General features: G+C 48.9%; 4 protein-coding genes across 4 annotated transcripts; 1 reads left to right on the top strand and 3 right to left on the bottom strand.

Annotated features, from left to right (window-relative positions):
* Positions 1–99: 99 nt before the first annotated feature.
* PCYB_145960 (Ulp1 protease family C-terminal catalytic domain containing protein) lies at positions 100–4,145 on the bottom strand (the record flags this gene model as incomplete). Its single annotated transcript, XM_004225066.1, has 3 exons — positions 100–135; positions 395–523; positions 858–4,145. 3 exons carry the CDS (start codon positions 4,143–4,145, stop codon positions 100–102), a joined length of 3,453 nt encoding a protein of 1,150 aa, XP_004225114.1.
* A 1,620-nt stretch (positions 4,146–5,765) lies between these two features.
* PCYB_145950 (hypothetical protein) lies at positions 5,766–6,926 on the top strand (the record flags this gene model as incomplete). Its single annotated transcript, XM_004225065.1, has 3 exons — positions 5,766–5,841; positions 6,163–6,215; positions 6,360–6,926. The coding sequence occupies 3 exons, from the start codon at positions 5,766–5,768 to the stop codon at positions 6,924–6,926; spliced, it is 696 nt and encodes a 231-aa protein (XP_004225113.1).
* A 92-nt stretch (positions 6,927–7,018) lies between these two features.
* PCYB_145940 (hypothetical protein) lies at positions 7,019–8,743 on the bottom strand (the record flags this gene model as incomplete). Its single annotated transcript, XM_004225064.1, has 1 exon — positions 7,019–8,743. One exon carries the CDS (start codon positions 8,741–8,743, stop codon positions 7,019–7,021), a length of 1,725 nt encoding a protein of 574 aa, XP_004225112.1.
* Positions 8,744–9,366: 623 nt separating this feature from the next.
* PCYB_145930 (asparagine/aspartate rich protein) lies at positions 9,367–24,681 on the bottom strand. The gene is made up of 8 exons (XM_004225063.1): positions 24,073–24,681; positions 22,531–23,943; positions 21,456–22,457; positions 17,944–21,366; positions 13,931–17,906; positions 10,058–13,741; positions 9,750–9,890; positions 9,367–9,597 (listed from the first exon to the last, which is right to left on the bottom strand). Exons 3-4 carry the CDS (start codon positions 22,455–22,457, stop codon positions 17,944–17,946), a joined length of 4,425 nt encoding a protein of 1,474 aa, XP_004225111.1. The 5' UTR covers positions 22,531–23,943; positions 24,073–24,681; the 3' UTR covers positions 9,367–9,597; positions 9,750–9,890; positions 10,058–13,741; positions 13,931–17,906.
* Between the last annotated feature and the right edge of the window lie 1,236 nt (positions 24,682–25,917).

The raw sequence follows: 25,917 nt of genomic DNA, 5'->3' as shown, positions 1-25,917 counted from the left end.
GAAAGGAACGGTGCGTAATGCGGCGAAGTGGGGGACCAGCCAACGGGTGCAGGAGCTTCCCGTGCGGGGGCTCTCCTTGTGCGACCTCCTCGGGGGCGCTTAAAAGATGAGACAGCCCTGCGATATTTCGTAAACCTGCAAGAGCGCGACGGGCGCGGAAAAGAAAAAAAAAAAAATTAATTTAAATGATATGATATGAAATGAGAAAAAAAGGAAGGAACGAATGACGCAGCGACGGAACGAACGAACGATGAGGGGTTGGACAACTGATCAGTCCGGTGACGGCCGGGGCGGGCCACCATCCACCTAGTGGTCACAGCGCGGCGTGTCGTCCATACGCTCATACGTGTGGACGCATGTCAAGGGGGTGCGCGCCTCCCCCCTCGTGACTCACCATCTTCATTCGAATTTCTTTGATGTCCCGTTGACTGAAGTCGAAGCTGCGGTTAAAGCTCAGGCACTTGGCGAACATGCACGTGAACACGCCACAGTCGTAACCGTTCTCTTGGCAGGGGATTCCGACCTGTAGGGGAGATGGGGATGAGGGGTGAGGCCGCTAACATGGGGAATAAGCGCGCAGCAGAGCTGACAGCTGTTCGGCAGAGCTGATAGGTGTTCAGAAAAACCGATAACTGCTCAGCAGAACTGACAACTGCTCAGCTGAACTGATAACTGCTCAGCAGAACTGACAACTGCTCAGCTGAACTGACAACTGCTCAGCATAAGTGACAACTGCTCAGCATAAGTGACAACTGCTCAGCTGAACTGACAACTGCTCAGCTGAACTGATAGCTGCTCAGAAGAGGCCCCCACTCAGGGGCGCAAGGCGCAACCTCGCCTCCGTCAACGCGGCTCACCTCCGAACGGCCGTCCCGGCTATACTCCCACGCCGACACGTCCAGCTCCATCTGCTTCTTGTCGCGCATCTCGTCCACGATGTAGCGCCGCATGTACTCGAAGAACTTCGCATTCGACATGTTCAAAGAGTCGTAGAGTTTAATTTGTTTCTCTTTCATGTTAATCGATCCCAGGGTCCAGTGGTTCCCCCCGACATGCAACGGAATCAAAATCAAGTCGAATGAAAAAATATCGACCTTTTTCCGTTTTGTCCATCTCGATACCTTGTTATAGTTGTATGTCCCATTCGAGCTCAGGGATTGAAAAAAAAAGGTGCTAAAAGTAAAAATTTTTGGCAAATCACTACATGTCCTTTCCTTTTTAACACTGTTCGAATTATATTCCTGTAGCATACTCATGTAGAAGTTAATCACCTCGTCGTTTAGCCACCTCGTATCCATAAGACATTTTATTTGTGAATACAAAAGAGGCACATTAAATTTATCGATAAGGACACTGTTTTCTCCCTTCTGTCTTAGTATCTGAGCTGCCTTTTCATAATGGTCCTTGTTAATGCACTTAAAGAAAATGGCTGAATCTAATATACCTACCGCATCTGCTTTGTCCATTCGATTTGCCTTGTCGTCTGCTTCCTTCTCCTTCTCCCTTTCTTCCTTTTTCTTTTTTTCAATTCTCAGCTTCTCCAGAGCCTCTATAAGAGATTCCTCATCATTCTTGAGTATTACATAGCCACTTTTATCCTCTGACGTAACACCATCAATAAATCTCATGCATTGTTCATCTGTGGATTCCCCGTCTACTTCTTCCTTCCCTTTATCCATCTCCAAGTAGGTGGCTTCATTTTTGTTCTCTCTCTTATGCGAGTTTTGCGTACCACTACTGTGTTCATTTCCTTGAGTTACATTTTTCTCGCCCAACATCTCCTCACTGGTTGAATTTTGCACAATGAAGGAGTCTATCGTATGGATTAGCTGCTTGAACTCAAATCGTATTTGCTTTATTTCTTCGCTGCTCTTGATGTAGCTTCGGAAGTAGTTGGCCTTCTTGTTCGCCTCGTTCTTCGAGTGTGACACGGCGTCCACGCTGGAAGCGCCGTCCAAGCTGGAAGCATCATCCGAGTTGACCGCGTCGCCTGTGTTCACCTCTTCCACCTGGGAACCGCTTTTTCTCGCCTCTCCATCTGCTCCGTTTGTTTCCCGCTCCTTCAGTGTTATGCAGGCCAGCTTCCCCTTCTTCTTCCGATTGTAGAAGATATTCTTAAAGCTGTCCGCGCCGCTATCCGCAGAGCCGCCATCGGGATCCTCCATGGACTTCCCCTTTTTGTCGGAATCCTCAAAAATGTGTTCGTAATATAATTTCTCCACGTTGTCACTTTGCAGAGATGACATTTGATCCCCCGGCTGGTGCTCACCATTTTGAAGGAAGGTCTTTCCCTGCCTGTGTTTTATGTATCCGTTTTGCTCGGGTGCATTCGTTCTGTTGCTCGGCGTGGGTTGTCTACCCTTCGGCTTGGCTTCCACTCCGCCACCCCCTTCTCCATACTCCTCCCCCTCTTCCATGCTGTGTTCCTGGCCCGCTTGCAAAAGCTGCCTCAAAATGCTGTCCTTCGCGTAGAGACTATTTCGGAGTGCTTCCCTACCGCCATCCCCATCGCCATCACTACTGCTTCCGCTGGTCCCGTTGCTACTTCCATAAGGGGGGAGGCTGCCCTTTCTCCTCTGCCCCTCCTCCTTCTCCCCCTCCCTCTTCTTTCTTGGCTCCTCACCAGGCTTAAGACCCCCGCGCCTACTCAGTGTGTGCTCCTCCTCCGACGACTGGGTCGCACGGCGTCCTCTCGAGTTCAAATCATCTCTTTGGCTGCGCTTGCTAAAGCTTCCGTTGTTTATTGTTATGTCTGGAATTGACTGCGGCCCTCCCATGGATGCTTCTCCTTTCACGGATGCTTCTCCTTTCACGGATGCCTCTCCTCTCACGGATGTCTCTCCTCTCACGGATGTCTCTCCTCTCACGGATGTCTCTCCTCTCACGGATGTCTCCCCTTTCACGGATGTCTCTCCTTTCATGGATGCCCCTCCTCCCATGTCGTGAGCCACCCCATCGCGCTTCTTAACAATATCTGGGCCTAACTCGGCGCGCTCGCTCCTTCCATCTCGACCTTCCCCCCTGTTCACCCGTTTTGCATCCTCCTGCGAGTGACCTTCCCCCCTGTCCTCACTATCCAACATGAATAGCCGCTTCATATCATTATCAGAAAAGTCATATGACCCGCTTTTTGTTTTTTTCACCCGACATGATGGCATGCTCTCGTCATTCTTCTTAAGTAAATTATTTCCATCATCAAGCAACTCTCCTTCCATTCTCCCATCCTTCCTTTCGACATGGTTATGGTTACTTGAGAGAGAGAAATCAGCTTTCATTTTTCGCTTCTCATCATCCATGTGGTTCCTACTTAGGGGTGTAGTCGAATGGTCATCCTGTAATGCATCCTTCTGTTTGTTCCTCTGTGCATTTTTGTCGATAAGTCTGGAGAGGTCGGAAATGATTTTCCCCCTCCCGCTGTCATTCGTGTTGCTTTCGTACGTAAAAATATTTTTTCTCACGACAGATGCGAAGGAGGAGCAGACACTCTTGACACAGCTCCATAGGAGACCACCCGATGAGGTTTCTTTTGCGTCTACGTCCTTCTGGTGATGATGCTGCCGGCGCGAGTCTCTGCGGTGGTGTCGGTGAGAGCCTCTACGATGGTGCCGATGCGCATCCTTGTGGTGACGCTGGTGGGAGGACTTGTGCGATTTGGAGTGTACTTTGGGGTCATCTTTGCGGTTAGCCCTGTGGTCACCGCGGTGGTCCGCCCTGCCGTCCGCTTTGCTGTCCACTCTGCTGTCCGCTTTGCTTCCCACTTTGCTGTCCACTCTGCTGCCTAACGCACTTCCACCCTTGACGGCTGACCTGTTCGGACTCCTTTCCGACTGATCGTGCCACTCCCTAGGGGGCCTCAAATCCCTTTGGGGTCCCTTCTTGCCCTCATCATGATCTCCTCCCCCCCTGCTACCCCTGCCGAAGAAGTGCTGATCATTTGTAGAAGATTGACTTCTCAAATCTCTTGAACTAAACCCATGTTTGTGAGTCCTCTCATTTGATATGTATGAATCTTTTTTGTGACGATCAACCTGGTTGTTCCTTTTGCTATCCTTATGCGTCCCTCCTCCTTCTCTGTTATTGGACCACCTGTCCTGTTTGTCTTTCTCTACAAAAGCGTTTAAGTTAGCGTACCCCCTACTACTCATGATATGTATGGCGGAAGTGCTATACGAACTGATCGTGTTTTATATCGGGTTGCTTTGGAGTGGGTCACGGGAGGACCATCACCACGGGTGACAAGTCGGGCAATGAGTGTCAGTGCCTTCCCAGGGTTGTACATAACGGGCTGCTACTTTTCAAACTTTTACGAAGGAGTGGCTGGTCATGGGAAATGGGACTACATGCACGTGTCTAGCGAAGTCACGAGGCATCCCATAGTTTTGCAAAAAAAAAAAAAAGATAGCTACACGTATGCTCAACGTCGGAGTGTGGTTGGTCGGGGAAAATGCCACTCCTCCGAGTAGATCCCATCACACGGTAAAAAAAAATAAAATAAATAAAAAATTACATACTCCTAAGAGAGGTGTAGCCATGAAGTTTTTTTTTTGTCCCTGGGGAGGAAGGTCCCCTATATGACTACTATCAAATCGAAGGGGACACGGAGGAGTACCACATAGGAGTAATGCAAACTGAACTATTCCTCCGTTGTGGTGCTCTCCTCCTCTTTGTCTTTGTGAGGACAGCCCTGACTACGCGAAGTGACTGCGCGAAGAAGCGGCTCCTCGGTCAAGCGCAACGTGGGCCCCAACGTGGCGTCGCTGTCCTGCTGCAGAAAAACTTACGTTCGTACGTTAGCTCCTTTGTAAACACGTACGTTCGTATGAAAGCGTTTAAATGAAAATGGCCCTGCGCGTACACAGGCGAAGCAGCTTCAGGGGGAAAAAAAAAAACTATGCGCTGACTTTGACTGCCGTGAAAAAAATGCTCACCCGGGTCACCTTCAAAGGGACAACGACTCCTCCGTTCAGTCGTTTGTTTGACTTTTGACCTCCTCTGTGATCATTCGCCTACTTGTTTGTTTGGTCACTCTTCTTCTTCTTTTCTCCTTCTTCTTCTTTCCTTTTTTTTTTTTCTGGAGTACGCACGATTTCCTCCCCGCGTGCATACTTGGCTCGCCAACTCTCACGAAGAGGTGACTTTCCGCTATCGGGAAAATATTGCAAAAAAAAAGGAGGAAGAAAAAAAGAACGACCAGGTTTGGTCAAACAAGCAGTTAATTAAGTGTAGCACAGTCCCAACAGGGTCACCAGCACCCGCGGTGCGAATAGCGGGACGAAGTGAGGACATCCACATGCGTGCAAAAGGGGAAGCACGTAAAAAAAAAAAATACATATGAGCATTTATGAGCGTGCATAATATAATGGTATGCTTTTATGATTTTATTCCACTTCGAGAAGGGGAGAGGTGCTTCCAGGAATGAATCCCTGCGATGAGTTTGCCCGCCCCAACAGCGCTTCACCTCGCTACGGTAAGAAGAACGCCACGCAGATCGTCACAGTGGCCAAAAAGGGAGCGATCAGATGGGAGAAAATGTGAGCAGATGTGAGAAGCTGTGAGCAGATAGGAGCAGACGTGAGCACATAGGAACAGATGCCATGCAAACCAAGTGAACAGCTGGAGGACGCGCGCAACTGCAGAAACGCGTCAGCTACAACTGCTGCTGTCGGCCAGATAGCGTAGGAGCACACGTCGTCCACTGTCGCGAAGTATATGCGGAGGGGGCACGCACACACAAGTGAGACCTTCCTCGTCCCCCCTAATCAATCATGGCGAGAGGGATAGATATTCTGAAGGCCAAACTTCCAAAGGCCCCAACGGGAAGGAGGCCGATTGGCTATAGAGGTAAAGGCTGAGAGGGAGAGAGGAGGCCCTCCTTCCGTCGTAAGCCCAAGTAGGGGGAAACGGACAATAATGGGTGCTCCCACTTGTGGAGCATTCGTCAGGCCGTTCGCCTTTCACACTGTGCCTCCTCCGAAGGTTAAGTGAACAGGCGGATAAATATCTACACGGTTGTGTGTCGTAGTGTGGGCCTACCGGTGCACCCATCTGTTGACCTTCTCGATTTCGCGATTTCGCCATTTCGCCATTTCGCCATTTCGCCATTTCGCAACTTCGCAATTTCGCAATTTCGCGATCCGCCATCCCACCGCTCCCCCTGCGCAGGAAACCACCAGCATGGAAAATCGCTGTATGACCCAGTTTACCCCACGACGAAGGTAAGCAGGGAGCGCTCCGTGGAGTCGAGACGCGCTACCGGAGGAGTGTAGAGGGAAGTGCTTGAATGGCGAGCACTTACACCTTTTTTCTGCACCCATTTGACTGACTTCCTTTTTCCCCTTCCTTTCTTCTCCCGCGAGTAGATTCCTACGAGCCTCGTGCCACGCTACCCAATAGACTGGCGAAACGGAGGGAGGTTCCTCCTGTGTGTTGGTCTCAGGAGAATCGAAAATCGCATCATAAAACGGATGAAGGAGAGTCAAGACTTCAATCGACCGGAATGTAAGACGTGTAGTCATGACTGCATAGCCACATACAACCGCTGCCTATGTGCCTGGTATTGTAAAGACGAATATAAGCACGTCTATCAGTGTGACGAGCTGTTGCTACAATATAAGGGAGAAACACCAACGGACAAGCCACTCTTTACTGTCCCGAGGTGGGTAGCCAAAAGGAACTCCGAGCAGGGAGTCGAATATCAGTTTAGTGAGAAGACGGGACGGTTTGAAAATGCTCAAGGGGAAGTAGACGTGTATAAGCTCTTTTATAAAAAGCTGCATTATGGAGCTGACTCCACTGCCCATGAAGTGGGGGGGGGCAGTACGACTGGTGGGCGCGCGATTGGTGGACGCGCGATTGGCGGCCCTGCAGAGGAGGGGCAACTCTCCGGTTCGGATTCCGACATGACGGACAGTGATGAGGAGGGGTAGCACCGTCGCTTCCTCACCGCGTCCGAGGCAGCCCTCCGGTTCGGATTCCGACATGACGGACAGTGATGAGGAGGGGTAGCACCGTCGCTTCCTCACCGCGTCCGGGCCAGCTGGCCCAACTTGTAGTCCAACAACGAAATGTCATACGGGTTGTAGTAGCAGCAGCCGCCGAACCCACTAAGGCCGACATCGAGCCAGTCCCCAACATAATTGTATGCGTGCTTGTGTCTCTCCTGGGTGATCTCGAAGTGCACGTCATTTCTGAAGTAGTCATACGTAACTCTATTGAGCGACTTATTCGGAGAGGCAAAAAAATGAACATCCCCCAAAAAGCTGTTCCTTTTTAAGTCCTTTAAAATCGTTTTGATTAATCCGCCTAGCTCTCCTCCACTTGGACTTCGATATGCTTCCACGTCGATGCTACCATCGGAAGAAATACACCTCGTTAAAGGAGCAAATAACTCTCTCACGTAGTCTATGTTTACGCAGTTTAGTCCGATGGCTTTAATGAAATGGTTTCGAGAATCTAGGTACAGGAGGACCAATACGATATCGAGGAAGGAGTAAGGTGAGCAGCCGATGTGCTGATCACTGTTGCAGTAGAAGCTCAGCGTCACGTTGTTTTTAAAATAACCTCCACTACTTTTTAAGAGATTGTAAAGGGTGAGTATTTCTCGTACGTTAGAAGACGTGACTAGCGAAAATAAGTGAAGCTTATCTTCGTTTCTTTTGTATGATTCTAATTTGAACTTGCAGTTGGAAATTATTTCTTCGTCTCCCACATCTATGTAGTATTCCAATCCGTAGTTGAACAGGTGCCTGTTGGGGAGGGCGTCCCTCGCGGGTCCGCGCCCACTGCTCATTCCACTGCTCTCTCGGCTGCTCTCTCTACTGCTCCCTCTACTGCCCCCTCTACTGCTCAGGGGGACCATTTCTATGTCGGGTAGTTGGTCATGTCGGTGCAGGAGGGAGCCTCCCACATGGGGGCGGGTGTTTATTATGATATCGTACCGTTGGTTCTGCGACCAGCGTCCCTTCGCAGCGCTGCGCAGTTGACCGGCGCTACTCAGTTGACCGGCGCTACCCAGTTGACCGGCGCTACCCAGTTGACCGGCGCTACCCAGTTGACCGGCGCTACTCAGTTGATCGGCGCTACCCAGTTGAGCCGCCTTCCCCCCCTTGCGCAGAACCCCAGAGTACTCGCTAAAATCGCGGAAGGCCGAGCTGTAGCCTCCTGTGGAAAAGGCCACATAGTGGTCCTGGCATCTCCTGATGGGATTACCCCTCCACACATCGTGGCTCAAATCGAAGCCATCCACGTATTCCCTTATGTCGATAGTATCATTGGGGTGAACGATCCCCAAATGGTTTCTCTTCTTTTGGAAGCATTCCAGATGTCCATAGGGGGAAGACTCCTCCTGCAGCTGCTGTTGAGGCTGCTCCTGCTGCCCCTCCTCCTGCTTCTCCCGCTCCTCCTTGTGTGCCCCCCCGAGGAGTGGAAAATCCGTGGTCCGTTTTATCCGCTCATATTTGAGCAAAGCATTATGAGCAATATCGATGTACGTATCGATTATTCCTTCTCCCGCCTCTATGCTTATTCCTTTTTCTTGCAAACTGTGCAGATTAACTTGAAAGGTATTCGTACATATGACGTTGCAACCTGCCAGGAGGTAACTCAAGTGGATGTTCTCCAGGGTACTCACCATCTGTTCTTTGTTCCCCTCATCGTGACAGGAAAGGAAATCAAAATTGTTCATACCCAATCGTTCGAACTCCGATATTTTACCCCCATCGAGGGTGAACACCTCCTTCCCCATGACTCTCCGTTCGTGTAAATGAAAAAATACACTGCACAGTTAAAATTGGAAAGCCCTTTTGGGGATGCTGCCTCTGCTTCGGGTAGCCGCTAAGCTAATTTGGCAGTTCGAGGCTCTTCAGAGGAGGAAAGAAAAAAAAAAAAAAAAAGACAAAAAAAGAAAAAAAAAAAGAACGCTTCTGCCGTTTGGCACACCCACCATTCTCCGCAACAGGGGGAGGCCCCCCAAAGATGATGCCCCACCTCGTGAAAGGGGCCAGGGCCATGCGCCATTCCGCATGCACGCGCGTATCCACCGAACATCGACACACCGAACGCCTAACACTGACACAGCGAACACCGTCACACCGTCACACCGTCACACCGACACACCGAACACCCACCCATCACGTCATGCTCACCCTTGCGTGGCTCTTCTCGCGCAGGGGGACCCATCGGGTGACGCACCAGGGGAGGGAGAGCCCCATTTAAACGGCTCAAACGGTTCAAACGGTTGAAAAGCGTCAAACGGTTGAAAAGCGCGAAGAGCTTCTAACTGTTCGAAACAGCAACGCTTAAAAAGTTCGACGTGGAGAAAAAAGAGAAAAGGACGTGGACATTATTGGGCACGCAAAAAAAAAACACTCAACGGGAGGATTTCAAAATTGGGGCGTAAACTGAGGGAGCAAGAAGGGGGTTCTTCTTCTTCTTTTGCTCCTTCTTCTTGTGCTCCTTCTTCTTCTTGTGCTTCTTCTTCTTCCTCTCCTCCTCCCCTGCCTCAAATGGGCCTGTGGGACAAGACGGCCCGGTCGGCCGAATGGGAGGAGTGCAGGGGCTTTTAATCCGACTTTTGCGTTTGTTTGTAGATCTCGACGTCTGCACGGGGGGAGAAACAAAGATAAGGCATAATGATGCGAAATGGAGTGGCGAAATGACGGTGCGGGAAAACTACGGGTTCGTTCACGTCTAGAACACACGCGGAAGGGCCCCTCCGCCAGCTGCTAATTCTTACCAACTGCAGAGTTAACAATGATCTCGTATATCCGGTTCATCTTGTGCGGAGAAAGATACAGATTTTTTCCGCGCTTGAGTCGTGGGTCGACGTCTCCGTTTTTGTCCACGTAGGGGCCGCTGACGAGGCCGAACCGGTGCTCGCTCGCGAAGAGAACCTGGGGGGGGTGGGGAATGGCAAGCGAGAAAAAGTGAAGTAAAGCGCACGTGAAGGGAGTCACTCGAGATGGGCAGCGACGCGCAAGTGGAGTCACTCGAGATGGGCAAACGGTGGTAGCTTCGCCTCGCTGCTCCGCCTCGCCGCTCCACTTCGCTCCCTCCTTACCGATGAGACGTTGAGGCAAAGGTAGAGGGCCTGGTCCCCGCCGCAGATGGTGGTGTGGTAGCCGCATTTCCCAATGGACTCAGAGAGGGGGACACGGACATTTTCGCTTTCTTGAAGACATATGGTGGACCCACAAAACAGACAAATGAGGATAATCATAGGCGATTTGCTACAGCTAACACACTTGGTTTTGAAGTATCTCTTAATCATGGTGAAGTAATTTTTACTCGGTTGGAATAGAGAACTCGAAGAAATAAATTTATCTAGGTTTTCATAAAAATGGTGAGGCAAAACGGGTTCTGCATCTATTTTCAGATATTTATACATCTGATACATCTGATAGAAATATGGATGGAAAATGAGCTGTAGGGTCTGGTATGTGTATATCTGATCGAACTGCGGGTTCACATTAAGCATGAGAAGAAATATATTGTATTTCCCTAAGTCGCTGTACAGGTGTATGTAGTCTAAGTATTTCTTTGCCAACGCATTGCAGTCGTAAATGGAAAACAAAATATAGGCAACGAAGTGGAGATACACGTTTGCTGATTTTATGTAATTTTTTAGGAACCTCCTGTATATCTTGCTACACGTATTTTTCCCGTCGATGAAATGGTTACTCTTGAGGTAGTGGTAGAATATATAGAAGACCTTCTTCACGCTTAGTAGGTGCTCTCCGTTCAGGTCGGTGGGATGGAATGAGCGTCGGGGGGTCCCCTTGCTTCCTCGTGCTTTCGGGGCAGAACCCGAAAAGCAATCGCTAGGTGAAGAGCTTCCCACCCCGCTTCGCATGCCACTTTGAGAGCCACTTCGCATGCCACTTTGAGAACCGCCTCGCACGCCACTTTGAGAGCCACTTCGCATGCCACTTTGAGAACCGCCTCGCACGCCACTTTGAGAACCGCCCCACAAACCGCTTGAACCGTGGGGGTCCCCCTTGCCTCCCGCGCCGAACAGACTAGTCATGGAGTCCGACTTGCCGCTACTGCTGTGCTGCGTTTTTATTTTCTTGTTCACTTCGTACGACGTGCCGTTGGAGCCCTTTTCGCTGCCCCTGCGGTTGGGCTCCTCGGCCACTTCTCCGGGTAGTTCTCCGGGCACTTCTCCGGGCACTCCTCTTGGCACCTCCCCGAGTGCTTCCCTCAGTGTGGCATCAAAATGGGCGGCTCCCTCAGGTGGCTCTTTGCAAACTTCTTCTCCTCGTGATCCCCTTGCTGCTTCCTCCCAGGTCGGTTTCCCCTCTGCGGGGTTCCTCTTGCCCGACTCGTATCCACCGCGGCAATGAGTCTTCACATCACCCGTGCGTGTACCTCCCCCGTGAGCATGGTAACCATTAATTCGGTCCCTATGCTTGGCATACTTCCTTCTCCATTTCTTTTTCCTAAAGAAAGACTCGGTATATTTACTAAACTGGTACTCTCCATCCTCCGCAGGAGTTGAACCACCACACGCATCATCAACATAGTAGTACTTCCTCACCTCCTTCTGCCCCCCGAGAAAGTGAAGAAGGATATTCTGCACCAAGTACAGAGGTACGAAGTCGTACAGGTTATACACATAGCTGTATATCTTCCTGATATTATAAAAAAAAATTTTATTAAAACCATTAGCTTTTAACAGCATGTGATATCTCTGTATTTTGTTCATATTTTTATATTTGTAAAAATCCATTCTGCAATTTTTTAATTTATTTTTCATGTTGGCATATTTTTTTCTGGTCATGAAATCTACGAATGAATCTGGTGGATTGTTTTTTTCGTGAATTCTTCGTCTGATGAGTGTGTTGTCCAGGTCGCTACTGGAGTCGTTTTCATCGTGCAGGGTGCGGAAGTCGAGGCTGCCTTGACTGTTGTAGGAAGAGTCGGAGGTGTTGGAAGGGTCGGCGGTGTTGGACGGGTCGGCGGTGTTGGACAGGTCGGCGGTGTTGTAAGTGTCGGAGGTGTTGGAAGAGTCGGCGGTGTTGGACCTGTCGGAGGGGTTGCCGTAGGCAGAGCATGCGGATGGTTCGCAGGAAGGGTGGCAACCGTTGTGGCTTCCCCCGTTTGATTGCTCCCCTCTACAGCTGACATAGCCATCGCTGCGGTCACTACTCGGCACGTTTGCTCCATTTTGAGTGATACCCCCTTGGCCCCGCTGCACCCCTTGAGAGATGTCCACTCGTTTCAATTCATGGGGGTCCACAAACACATCGGTAGGGCCATTATCAGCCCCCTCTTCTCTGCCACTTCCCACTTGCGATGCAGATTTGCTGTCACGTTGTAGTGGAGTACCAATCGCAGAAGAATAGGAAGTGCCACCCGATGATTTTCTACCCCCGGGGGTTAGTAATCCCTTCTTCCCATTCCCATTTTGACCTTTGCCACCCTTCTTACCCACCTTTACCGATTTGTTAAAGAAATTCACAAAAAGATCATCTGCATATTTGTTCTTCTTTACCTTCCTCCTTCTCTTTTTATTTTTCCTCAAATCTTTGATTAATTCTCCAACATCAAGGATTTCGTTAAGGACTCCAAGAGAGGAGGTCATAGCATCTCCTGTCACTCCACCTTCATCATATCTATCCTCCTCGTCACACTGGTGGCACTTCTCACCTGTGTACTCTCGATCTGAAAAGTGAATAGACCTATTGCTATCGAAGCTTGCATCGGAAAAATTAACTTCTGCTGGTATCCCATCTGCAATGTCGTCACCTACTCGACTTAACAGAAATTGTTCAGAAAATATTTCTACTTCTCGGTCTCTCATATCATGGATACTCTTAATTCCCTTCAAACTGAACAGGTTCTGATACACATTGTACATATAAAATAGGTGGTTCACATAGGGGACCTCTTCAAATTTGCATCTAAGTTGACTCACTAAATTTACGTGTCTGAATTCAAAATCGTGGTTCTTCATTTTGGGGTCGAAGGTACTCTCTTGTGCATCGTTCGTGAGGTAAAGGTCGCTGATTTCTTCACTAGATATGTTATACAGTTTGTACTTAAATAGGTTCAGCTCGTTTGGTAAATGAGGCTCTTCCATATCGTCGCTATGTCGTGTGGTGTGTAACTTGGCCGTGGTTAATAGGCCTTCTCTGGAGCTACTGATCGGTGCGCTTTGGTCTACTGCACTGCGAGTTGCGCTTCCTAACGATTTGGGTAGTATCTCCTGTTCTTCGAATATGTGTCTCTTGTAGGTGCTTGCGCACCCTGGATGGCTCTTACACGTGTATTGTCCGGTCACGTTCTCCACCGTGTCTACGTCCGTCTGTCTGTTCGCAGCTACCAAACGGGGTGCTCCTCCTACTTCTGCACTAGGGGGGGTCTTCTCACTGTTCGCCTCCTTCGCTCCGCTACTTCCACAACCGCTGCTGCTACTGGTCAAGTAGTTATAGTCCCTTTTCATGACAGTTTTGTTCATCACGAGGGGTCCCTTCTTGCTCTCCCTCGCACGGGGAAACCTATTCTCATATAGCACATGGAAGGATCCCCATTTGGAGTTCCTCCTTCTGTTGTATAGAAATGGATAAAAGTCATTAAAAAATTGGTCATACTTGGTAAAATTGGTACTTAAAAATATATTTATGGGAAGGTACCCATTACAGTACACATACTTCATATACTCGTCGTTAACTTCACACAAAAGGAGCATAAGCTTTTTTGTTCTCTTCTTAAATTCGTTAATTTTGGCTAACTTCTTCATCGTTTCGTGCAAAATGAATAAGTTTTTTTTTTTTCCTATTCGTTTGATTCTGCTCAGTTTTTTCCAATCCATCGGAATGGGTATCTCCTCTTTGAGTTTCTCCCCATGTGTGCCTTATTTTTTGCCTTGCTTGTTCAGGCGATTTTTCGACTTTCTCTTCCCTCCCCAGGGTGCAACTTCTTCCATCACGTGCGAAGTGATCACTGTCTGTTTCGGAATCCATAAGGATGTCACTCTGCTGGATACAACCCTGCAACAGCTTTATCTCTGCTTGGTTAAAACGATACGACAGCTTCTTCACACTTTGGAACAGCTCCATGAGGTTTAGGTGGTCCATCCATTTGTCCCTTTCCCGACGTGGTGGTTCTTTTCCCCTGCTGGGGGCGCTACCAGAGGGTTTTTTTACGTTCGGCAGGTCATTCGGCAGGTCACTCGGTAGGTTATTCGATAGGCCATTCGGTAGGTCACTCGGTGGGACCCCTTTCTGAGGGGGATTCCCCTCCAGGGGTGAGTCCGTCGAAGGTCCCACCTCCTCATGCGCACTCGAAACGTCCTTCCCAACGAAAGAGTCAAATATGAACGTATGAAACAGCTGGTACTGTATCTTCCCCTCGTCATCAAATTTCTCTGTATCGTCATTCTCTTCATCTTTTCGTTTGATAGAGGAAGGTGGTGGATTCACGCAAGTTTCGTAATCCCAAGTGGACTCGCTTCTATCTCCATATGTGCTTTTGTCTCCCCTCATGGGATGATAAGTTCCTTTTTCCAAATTGACACAAATATATTTGGCTATATTTTCAAAGTTTTGCCTGACTTGTTCAGGTGAAAATGAGGAAAAAATATATCTTACGTAGGATTTTGAAATTTCTCTTATGAACACTTCATTCATAACTTGGAAGCTAATAATGATGAGCGAAATGGAGATAAAGTGCTGAATGTCTGCTGGGGTGTGGAGTAGCTGGTTTAGGAAGAAATGCATGAACAGTCTTAAGACATCTACCGAGAGTGGTACCATGGCTAGCTTATTTAGCAAATGTACATTCTTTACCTTGTTGAAAAAACGTTTGTAATTATGATCGGTGAATCTATAGGGGTACACATAATCGAATGAGACGTTATACAGGTTTTTCCACAGCTGTAGGTTGAACAGGTTGGCGATTCTTTTTTCCTTTACGATATTCAACTCGTGCTTGTAAAGGAAGAAGTTACGCACCAAGGTTTCGATCAGATTGCTACACGAAACGTAGTTAATATTTTTGTAGAAAAGGTGGACTAATATTTCGTTGTAGAGTATCCAATGCAGCTTATCCATGTCTATCGCTGTGTTGATATTTCTCCAGAATTTGATATTCATGATATCGCATTTTTTTTTTTTTTTTTTTTTTTTTTTCTTCTTCCCTTCGGTTGGGCTTACGTGGGTCTGCACGCCCAGACCACTGGGCGCTGCGATCGGTGAAGCGTTCCCTACTACGTTCGACACCACGTTTAGCAGTGCGCTGGCCAAGAACTTTGACGAGATGCCCGCTGACGCCCCTGCTCCGACCGCAACACCTGCTAAATCGACTGCTCCGCCCCCTCTGCGGCGCTCCCTCTTGCACCTCGCGTAGTACCCTCGGTTAACGAAAAATAAATCCTCTCTCCTCAATCGGCGAATCTCCTCTCTGTTTACAAACTCGACGCATTTCCAGTCTTGTAAAAAATCCGGGTAAAGCTCCACCGTCTCATACATACTCATCACATCCTTCACTCCTACTTCTTCAACGTCGATGTCTTCATAGTGGTCCTGGTTCTTGTGCTTATACTCAAAGTCGATTAGGTTTTTATAATGCCTTGAATGATTCTGTAGTGTGGAGAACGTAAAGTTATTATGGTGGAATATTCTCCAGCACGTTTCCGTGATGAGCCCCAACTGGATCATGGACATCCTCAACGCTTTCATGTCGAACTTGGGTTCGAGCTTCTGACTGTGTAGAGTATCTTTATACAACTCGTAGTATTTCTTGTTCGTGCTTATGATTCCATCCCAGCTCCTACCGACATTTAGGTGCCTCCTATACGTGTTATGCCTTTTAAAATACTTTGCTGTGCATCTATACTGAAATTTTGGTGCACTTGGCGAGTGGCCGTCCTTTTCCCCTTCCTCCGCGTCGTCCTCGTTTCTGCCCACGTTGCTGTGGCTGCTGCCTTTTCCGTTGCCGCTTCCCTTCCCGTTACTGTTACTATTGCCGCTTCCACTTCCGCTGCCGCTTCCCTTTCCGTGCGTGCCCTCCTCCTCCTCTCTTTCCCCGGAGAGCATCCTTCTGCTCGCCCTTCTGCCGCTTCTCCTCTTTAGGCACTTCTCCTTCGTCCTTTCCTTCCCAAGAGCGGCGCCAACTCCATCACTCTTTGATTCCAGCACAGGTTCGGCTGCCTTACCAATTGGGAGATCAACACTTCTGGAGATGTCCTCATCTACATTAGAAGCAACATTCGCGTCACTGGTGGGGATTTCCTCCCCCGTGCGCGGTGCCCCATTACCGCCATCCTTCTTATCGTCTTCGTTGGTAGGACCCATGTCGACCTTGCTTCTCCGTGCACCGACACAAGTTACATACTCTGGTAATGCACCATGCACCGACTTGCCATCCCATTTTTTTGTAACAGCTTCCGAGTCAATCTTTGGCCTTTTCTCCATCTGATGGTCCTGGTGATCACTGTAATCTTCTGACATCTCCTCCTTTCGATGGTTCAACTGTCCACTCGATGAGGAGCTATGATTACTGAAGGGCAGTTGGTACTTCTGAATAGCCTCTTCAATATTGGAGTCTTCGTTTTTCAAATTATTTTTTATAAACTCTATGAGAGTCCTATCCAGATTGTACTTTAGGATAACCTCCACGTTTTCCTTCGTGCTAGGTTCCTCTTTAACATCCACCCCTTCGCTATTTTCATCATCCACTGCCTTCTTCCCCTCCTCCGTCTTCTCAATCTGTGCGGTGAAATAAAATTGCTTGCACTCAGCTGGAGAGGACTGGGCCAAGGTATTGTCCCTCACCATAAAAAATTCCACCTGCTTTATGTACTTCAGTGGCACACTCACGTAGTAAGCCAGGAACCCATTTCGATAACTGTAAAAGAAGTTTGAATTTTTGTATGAAAACGTGAACTCTTTGTTTCCATAGTTGAGTGTGTTCTTGTGGAGATGCAGCTCGGTCCCGCTTCTCCCCAGTGGGGTGACTTCCCCGTGGGGAGTGACTTCTCCGTGGGGAGTGCCACCTCCTTGGGGAGTCACTTCTCCTTGGGGAGCGCCTTCCTCCTGTGGGTTGCTCCCCCCCGATGAGGAGCGCTGCGAATCCTCCCCCCCCTTGTGGTACAGCTCGTCGTACATGCCACCCTCATTGAGGTAAATCTCCCTCAAAATCATTTTCTTGTTCAGCTCGTAATTTTCGTATGACAAGAACCCATTTAGAACCCGTCTACTAACCAACTTTTTAAAACGCACATTAAACATATCTCCCACTTTATTCTCATCGTACAGGTTGTATGTGACGTTATGGCTGGAGCTGTTCGGGACGAACTCTTTCTTCTCGTCCGTAAAAAATTTCGCCTTGTCCTTGAAGCCATTCTTCATTCCTTTACGCATATACTTGAAATGGAACTCTTCCGGGATGTCACTGTCGATGGCTCCATTAGACATCGTCGATGAGGTGAACGATCGATCCGACGCGATCTCTGAGTTGTCATCCATTTCGTGCTCATCTGCACTACTGACCACGCCACCGTGGGGGGTTTCGGCCTGGTTTGAGGTTGCGACCCGGTTTGCCGTTTCGACCCGGTTTGCCGTTTCGCCTCCGCTTGATGTTGCGACTCCGTTTGAGGTCCCCGCTTGGTATGTGTCCCTTCCTCTCGGTGCGAGCTGCTCGTCACCCAGCTCCTCCACCCTGCTCGTCCTTCTCAGAAGGTCAGCCAGGTTCCTATTCGAATGGTCCAGAAGCAACTCACGCTCGCTACAGTCATAGACCCTGTAACTGTCCCCTTCGGAGACATACCGCTTGGGAATATACACCACGAAGCAATTGGCGATGGACCGACAGAGCGGACACGTAAACTCATACTTAGTCGGACTAGACGATTGCGATTGGGAATTCCTGCTAATAAAAATTTTCGTGTTGTGCAGACACGTCATATGAATGAAATGCCCACAGGTATATATGGCTGGATGTTTACACGGAAAGGCGATTTTGTTTTTTTATAATTTTTTTCAAGAGGTTCGAATGGGAGGCAAAACAGATGTAGGCCAGTAAGTTATTCCTTGTCATTCCTTCTTTGCAGAGTACACAGATGCAATTTTTTTCCTTCGACCTTTCGTATTCACAGTTGGCAACGTCGTTCGCGTCGTCCGCATTGTTCAAGTTGTCCGCGTTGTTCGGTTTGTCTCTCCTGGCGCCTCTCCCCTCTTCCTTGTGTGGAGTGGCGGTAACTGCGGCCGCGGCGTCAGGTGCGTCAGGTGCGGCGGAATCTGGGGCTTCACCCGTAGTGGGGTCTGCACTAGGTCCGCTTATCCCTTCGCCCGCCACTTCGCCTGCCGCTCCCCCTGCCGCTCCCCCTGCCGCTCCCCCTGCCACACCGCCTACCGCTTCGCCGAAGATGTCCTCGTCCGAGTCCAACTCCTCCTCCAGGAACTGGCTAAACTTGAGCTGCTGGTCCTTCATCATTTGGAGCAGGTCCTGCTGCCTCTTCTTCGCGACTTCAATAAAATGGTTACTGCTGCTGACATTCTTGCAGTCGTAGCTCTCGGAGAGCAGCTCCTTCATCCTCTCAATTATAGTATTTCTGACCTTTTGGAAACACTTATCTTCGTTCGAGTTGATGTTGCTCATGCTCCTCATCAGGTTATGCAAGGCCGCCTTGTTCAGTGCGTACGTGTTCTTCGTCTGCTTCGTCTGTCCCTTCTTCGTCTGTCCCTTCTCCGTCTGTCCCTTCTCCGTCTGTCCCTTCTCCGTCTGCCCGTCTTTTGTCTGCTCCGCCTGTCCCTTCTCCTCCCGCCCCTTCTGCTCGGTTCCTCGGGGGGGGGCGCCGCATGCACCTCCGACCATCCCACTCGACGCTGTGTCTTCCTCTGTGCGCCGCTGTCCTCTGCGTCCCCTTTTCAGTACATGGATTTCATCAAAGATAAGAATCTGCTCGTTATGAGGACTGCCCCCTTTGGAGAGTGCTGTCTTTGTCACTTCGCGAGATGGTGCAGTTCTTGTTTCCTTCTCCTTTGTGGATTCTACCAGAGTGTAGTTGTCCTCACCTGGGTTCGCTCTCTTGTGGGTCCCATCACAAGGTTGGTGATTCCTGGTCGGGGGGTCCCCTTGAGGGGTATGTCTCTCTTTCGTGAAGCCGCTTTCTTTCACGAAGCCGCTATCTTTCGCGAAGCCGCTCTCTTTCGCGAAGCCGCTCTCTTTCGCGAAGCCGCTTTCTTTCACATCGCCGCTTTCACTTTCTTTCGCGGAGCCGCCTCCCCCCTCGAGCCGCTTTTCACACTCGTCTCCTGTCCCCGCCTGGGCGTGACACTCCCACCTCAGGCTGGAATGCCCCTCCACGCGGAAGCTGTCCAGATGGTCATCTAAGTAGCCATCCGAGTGGTCATCTAAGTAGCCATCCGAGTGGCCATCTAAGTCACCATCTGAGTCACCACCCGAGTGACCATCCGAGTGGCCATCCGAGTGGTCACCCAAATGGCTGCCAAACGACCCGCAGTTGGAGTAGTAAAACCCATGGAGGTATTTAAACGGGTGGGCCGCATCCATTATGATACTGAGTAACTTGATGATTTTAATAAAAATATCGATGCCGCTGTTCAAGCTGCTATTACTGGGGGTGGATGGAAAGGAAAGTCCAGCTGGCAACCCGTCGGTACCATTGCCTCCTCTCCTATCAGACAAACTGATCTGTAAAGGGTTCACCGATTCCATGGGAGTCATATTTAATTCTTCACTCGATTCATAGTCCTCCACAGAGATGCCATCATCCATACTTCTACCTCCTCTCTCCCTCACTTGGTTGAGGTACCTTATTCCTGATCTATTCTCTAAAATGGATTCTACAATAACGTTGTTAATTATATTATTTTCGCTTATAATATCGCTAATGATTTCGGAGAGTCCTTCCGCATTCAGCTGTCTGTAATTTCTGTTAGCTCCTCCCTCTCCTACGTGACTATCGGTTACGTTCACGATCTCCATGTTAATGGAGTTATGCAGATTCCTACTAATTAATATCTCTGCGAAAAGAGTTTCGTTTTCTCCGTTATCGTCTACGATTATGTAGGTGTTGCTGTTTCTGCGCGTGGCGGGGGTGTTGCTTGCGTTGGTCCCTGCGTTGTTGGTCGCTGCGTTGTTGGTCGCTGCGTTGTTGGTCGCTGCGTTGTTGGTCGCTGCGTTGTTGGCCACTTCGTTGTTGTCCACTTCGTTGTTGGTCGCTGCGTTGTTGGCCACTTCGTTGTTGTCCACTTCGTTGTTGGCCACTTCGTTGTTGTCCACTGCATTGCTGCCCACTGCGCTGCTGCTGCTTGCGGGGGGCTCGTTATCCTGCGGGCTGGCGCTCGTTAGACCGCTTTCTGCTCCCCCCGCAGGTGCTTCTTCGTCCAGCCCCTCTCCGCTCCCCTGCTCCTCCGCCCCAGGGGCGTTGTTGCCTCCTCCTTGGCTGAGCAAATTGTACAGGTCGACGTCGTTCAGCACGAAGGCCTCGGAAGGGAACTCCTCACTCTCGGCGTTCTCGGCGTTTTCGGCGTTCTCGGCATTCTCGGCGTTCTCGGCGTTCTCGGCATTCTCGGCGTTCTCGGCATTCTCGGCGTTCTCCTCACTTGGGGCGTTCTCCTCATTCTCTGCACCCTCCCCGTCCGCGTTTGTGGGTTCGCTACGCTGCGGGGTGGTAGCTTGGGCCGACCCGTCCACCGCGCCACCGGCATGGGGATCGCCACCGCCACGGCCACCGCTATGGGGATCACCACCGCCACGGCCACCGCCATCGGCACCGCTAAGGAGATCGCCTCCTCCACCGCCATCCCCCCGCGCGGCCTCCGCCCTCCGCTGGAAATCCTCGTTGACCACAAAAATGGCGATGAGCATGGGGACGAGGCAGCTCCGCTTAAAGGCGTAGAACAACAGGTTCTGCACCTTAACGAAGGAGGCATTCATGTATTCCCTGTCCTCTTCCCTAGAGCAACCGATGTAAGAAGCCTTCTCCTCCTTAATGCATCTCTCGTTGGCCGATTGAAAATCCTTATAATTTGCAATTGGCCAAAAAGCATCATACAAAAACCAAGCGTTCTTGTTCAGTTTTATCAAATTAACGTTACTCCTTGGCATGTGAGTAGTATAACCATACTTATTCGTCAGCTCATAAAAACTGGGATGGTATCTAAACTGTTTTGGAAATTCATCCTCTAATTGGAAGTACTGAAAATCCTTCGCGGCTAACAGTTGTATCAGTATTTTCTTAACGTAGTATTTGCCTCTTTTTTTATATTTTTCTTGGGATGTCTTCCTCGGGATATTACTGAACTCGAAGTAGTACAACTCGTTGAATAATCTCACTAGGAGATCATAAAAAAATTGAAAATAAAACACGTAACTGATTTTTCTTGAGTCTATATTTAGCTTCCCTGTATAGATGCCTCAAAAATACGCAACACTATTTTAAGGTGATGAATTTGAACCTCCATGAAACGATCCTCCTCATGTCTCACATTTAGATTAAATCTGAAATTTTTAAAAATTAACTGATACAGGATTACAAACGGATTCGTTATTTTTTCCTCCATGAAGTGTTTTACGTAGTCGTTCCATTCATGTTTTTTTGGGGTACTTGTACTGGGGCTCTTTCCATCCTCTGGTTTTTTCAATACAGGGGGTGGTTCCTTCTTTGTGCGTCCATGTGCGTAACTCCCTAAGAAGCTATACACTGCGTCGAAGTCTATTCTTTGCTTGTCGCTTACCACCTTGGTCAGATCGCTCTGTCTCCTGTAGGTATATCCCTCCCCTGAGTTGTTCTTTGAAGAGTCCCCTCCGTACACTGCGCTGGATTCTTTTTTGTCTCCCTCCAGCAGATACCTCCTGTCATATATGAGGTTTTGTTCCTCTGCGTGGAGGTCCTCACCATGGTCTAAAACGTCATCGTTTGTTCCATTTTGGAGATTTGCCCCCTCCTCCACTGTTCTTTCTATATGACCGCACAGGAGCGGCTCCCCCGCTGTGTGAAGCGGCTCCCCTGGTGTGTGCAGCTCCTCCCCTGGTGTGCGAAACTCCTCCCCTGGTGTGAGAACCTCCCCCCCTGGTGTGTGCAGCTCCTCTCCGAGCTCTCCCCTCGAGCTGCTGTCCGTCCCCGAGGTGAACCCATGCACTGAGTCGCCGGCAACCCCCCCCTCCTTGCAAGTTCCATTCGAGCCAATGTACTGATTAAATAATTTTCTCATCATACTTAGTGTCCCCTGGTCAATTTTAACTCTCTGGTTTTGATATATGGGTAGTATATTCATCATGATGATGGCGAATTGGATTCCTATCAAATCGTTTTGGAAAAAGAACGAATTTTCGTACTCATTTACCTGAAAGGTCATCTGTGGTCCGTTGCGAACCCAATAGCCGTATTTTATTTCATAAATAAATATTAGCACATGTACATTAACAAAGAGGATCCACTTCAAGAGCTTCAAATTGAAAAGGTTGAGAAAATCGAACACGTCTCTCATGTACAAATCGATGTATAACGGGTTCAGGTAGATGTGTCTCCTGTCTTCTCTATAGCTTATTTCTAGGAACTCATTAAATTCTAGGTCTTTTTTTTTTATTTTTTTCAATGAGGTCATTTTTGCATTTCACTTTGACCTTTTTTTCTTGAATACTTTTTCTAAACACAATTTTGTTGTCTTCTTCCTTTTCCTTCGAATCGATGGTTTGAATGACCCACTTAAAATGTCTGTCCTCCAGGTCTTTCAGTTCTGATAGATAGGCTCTCGTTTTTTCATTTTTCACATCCTGCACCTCGTTTAGAAATGGCTTCCGATGAAATAGCCTCATTTTTATTTTGTTCCCATCGTCTTCGTACCTTTGTTGGATGTCCTTCCTCTTGGTGAGTGTTTCTGGAGGGGTTTGCTCCACGGAGTAGAAGTCCCTTAGGAAGGCTCGCACGATGAGAGCGCGTTGAGCCGTATTTCTTGGCGGTGTGCGCGACGAGGTACCCGCTTCCTCCCCCTTGCTTGGTGACCTCCTCAGGTAGATGTACTTGTACCAGTACACATCGTCGAGGCACTTCTTCACCACGTCGAAGTTGAGAATCATCATGAAGAAGCGGACGAGCGGCGAGTGCAGCGAGCGCAGGTGCTTCAACCTCCTGCGCGGTTGTTCCTGCTTGGCGTTGTTCGCGGCGCCGTTCGCGTTGTTGGCGTTGTTGGCGTTGTTGGCGGTGCCGTTCGCGTTGCTCGCGCTGTTCGCGCCGCCAGTCCCCCCGCCAGCCCCCTCGTCGGCAGTGTCGCTGTGCGGGCCAGCGCGCTGGGAAGCAGACAGCACGCACTTCTTAACCCTGAAGAAAGGGCGATCCCGCTTGATTCTCCGTTTAGGACGTACAACCCCCGTGTCAGGAGAAGAGTCCCCAGAAAAGGGAAACAAATTCAAAGAGCAAATACTCTCTATGGTCAGTTGATACAACAAAAAAAGGTTCCTAAAATTAGCATTCAATTCTCTTTTACAAAAACTAGCCAAAGGTTCAAAAACACGAAGAAGGTAATTCTCTATTGTGATAGCATAGGAGCTTGACAAGTCTTCATATATGATATGTGCCTTTGTGTATCTCATTTGTGAATTCATTCTATGTAACAAGGAGAGTAGATGAAGTATTTTTTTAATAATATATTTATTAAAAAGCAGAATTTTTATCACATCATTGTGGTACAGTAGGTATTTCATGTCGACACAAATTCGAATAATTTCCTCGATGTCGGAACGTAGTATATTCTTGAACATAATGCACCTCGTAGTAGGACTATAGACACAAAAATCTTCAATCAGCTTTATCAAGTCATTTAAAAAATTATTTAATACTAAGGTGTATGCAATTTCTGGCACAGTCAATACCTGTACAGTCAATCCGTTTAAAAAATGGTTATCGTTGTAGGACTTATTATCTAGAACACGGACTACGACACTGTAATATTTGGACAACTTGAAAGCAAACCTTTGCTTGAAATATGGATGTACAAAGAGGGAGAGGTAAAGAGAGTAGAGCACTTTTTGCACTGCTGTGTAAAATGAGTAGTGTAAATTAATTAGGTAGTCGATCTTAGCTGGGGTCAATACGTTGCAAATTACTTGTCTGAAGAGGTAACTCGTGATACCTAGATCTTTAAAAAATTCCAGTCCATACTCTATGTATTGGGCATTGGCTAGTGAGAGAAAATACCCATCTTTGAGTATTATTTCTTTAAATAAAGAACCCACTAGACTCTCCAAGTCCTCCTTCATCCTGTTCTTTATGTCATCTTTCAGTATGTACTTATCAACTAAGTACTGCTCATCCATTCCTCGATGATCAAAACAAGCTCCTTTTATATTCCATGACGTATCTCCACAATCACAACACCCTCCACTAGTGTGTGTTAATCTGTACACATGGTTTTTATGATTGGATCCAAAAAAGCACTTTGCACAAATAGCACATGTTGGATCTCCTTCACAGTTATAACACTTAAATGCGAAACTACCTTCCTTCCACTGTTCCGTACAGATACCACTATTTCCATGTATTTCTTTTAATTTTTTATGCATATCTTCTACCTTTGGGTCATTGTATAGTCGCCTCCTCAGGTGCTTCATCACATCCTTCTTGTTCGCTACGCCATTTCCGTAAAGGCTCCGTAGGTATTTCGAAATCGACTGCGCCTCCCCCTTCTTCTCCCCGCAGGGCTGCGCCTCCAGCATCGTGCCGGCACCGCGGTTGGGGAGCGGTTACAAAGCGGTTGGGGAGCGGTTACAAAGCGGTTGGGAAGCGGCTGCGACGCGGTTACAACGCCGTTGCGACGCGGCTACGAAACGCTTGGGAACAGGACAATTCGCGCCTACCGGCGTCTCTCGCCGCCGCTACTGCCTCTGCGTCCTCCACCCCACGTGCAAAATGAACTACGCGCGGGCAGTCACAACGCGTGTGCTGCTGCGGGAAGGCACTCGCATGGGAGGCGTCGAGCGTGGGTGACTCATGCGCGGGAAGCGCTATAAAGCGCAAACAGGGGCAGTGAAGGAGTGAAGTCCGTGAAGGAGTGAAGGCCGTGATGACAGTGAAGGCCATGAAGGCCATAAAGTCAGCACAGTCAGCACAGTTGGCACAGTCAGTGAAGGCGAAAAATCCCAAACGTACGTGTGAGCACAGAAAAAAAAAGAAACAGGTAGAACGCGCTAGGTATGCTACTTAGCTGAGCGAGAAAGCCCTCGCTTACAAATTGTTGCAAGCCTCGCAAAAGAAGGCGAACAAGGCACGAGAAGGTGCGCGGTGAAGCCGCACAGGTGAAGCAGCACAGGTGAAGCTACGCGGTGAAGCCGACCGAGCAAAACTCCGTAAGGCAAAACTGCGCAAGGCAAAACTGCGTAAGGCAAAGCTGCGTGAGGAAAAACTGCACAAAGCAAACGTGCAAATGCAAGCTTCCTCCAATCGCTTCCGAGCAAAAGCGCGCTTTCAGAAAAAAGCCTCACTGGGAAAAAACTGTGTAGTTTGTTCCTCTCGCACTTAAATAATTGATTGCGTTCAGGTGGGCCGGAGCTACGTGTGGCGAGTACACGGCACGTGCGCGCTTTCTCTTGCATGCCTACATCAGGCATCCCTACATCAGTGCGTCCCTACATCAGGCACCCCTACATTCGTGCACCCCTGCGCCGTTTGCAAAGCCTCCTCTGCGCAGAAACGATTTATGAGCATGTACTTTTTTCTTTTTACAGTGCCACGGAAAGCTTGCACCGACCCCCGTCGGGATGAAAGATTTCCTGCGTGCCGCCAAAAGTGGCACGTCCCGACGTTCACGCAGGGACAAGGGCAGGATAAGCGAAGCTTCTCACGTGAGTATACATACTCCTACGAGAGTAGGTGTACCCTACGTAGTATGTACCTTTGTTACTACACTGTTTAACTAGTAAAAGGAACGATTATAAGCTCTTTTTTTTTTTTTT

Source organism: Plasmodium cynomolgi, chromosome 14, assembly GCF_000321355.1.
Source record: "Plasmodium cynomolgi strain B DNA, chromosome 14, whole genome shotgun sequence".
Classification (NCBI taxonomy): domain Eukaryota; phylum Apicomplexa; class Aconoidasida; order Haemosporida; family Plasmodiidae; genus Plasmodium; species Plasmodium cynomolgi.
The sequence above is the reverse complement of the archived record's forward strand: the minus strand, read 5'-3'. Positions and strand labels throughout refer to the sequence as shown.

Excerpts from the sequence above, each read along its gene's own strand:
- PCYB_145930 (XM_004225063.1), bottom strand. The coding sequence starts at position 22,457 with ATGAGAGACGTGTTCGATTTTCTCAACCTTTTCAATTTGAAGCTCTTG. Across the intron at positions 21,367-21,455 it reads ATTTCAGATTTAATCTAAAT|CTAAATATAGACTCAAGAAA; the intron begins GTGAGACATGAG and ends TATACAGGGAAG.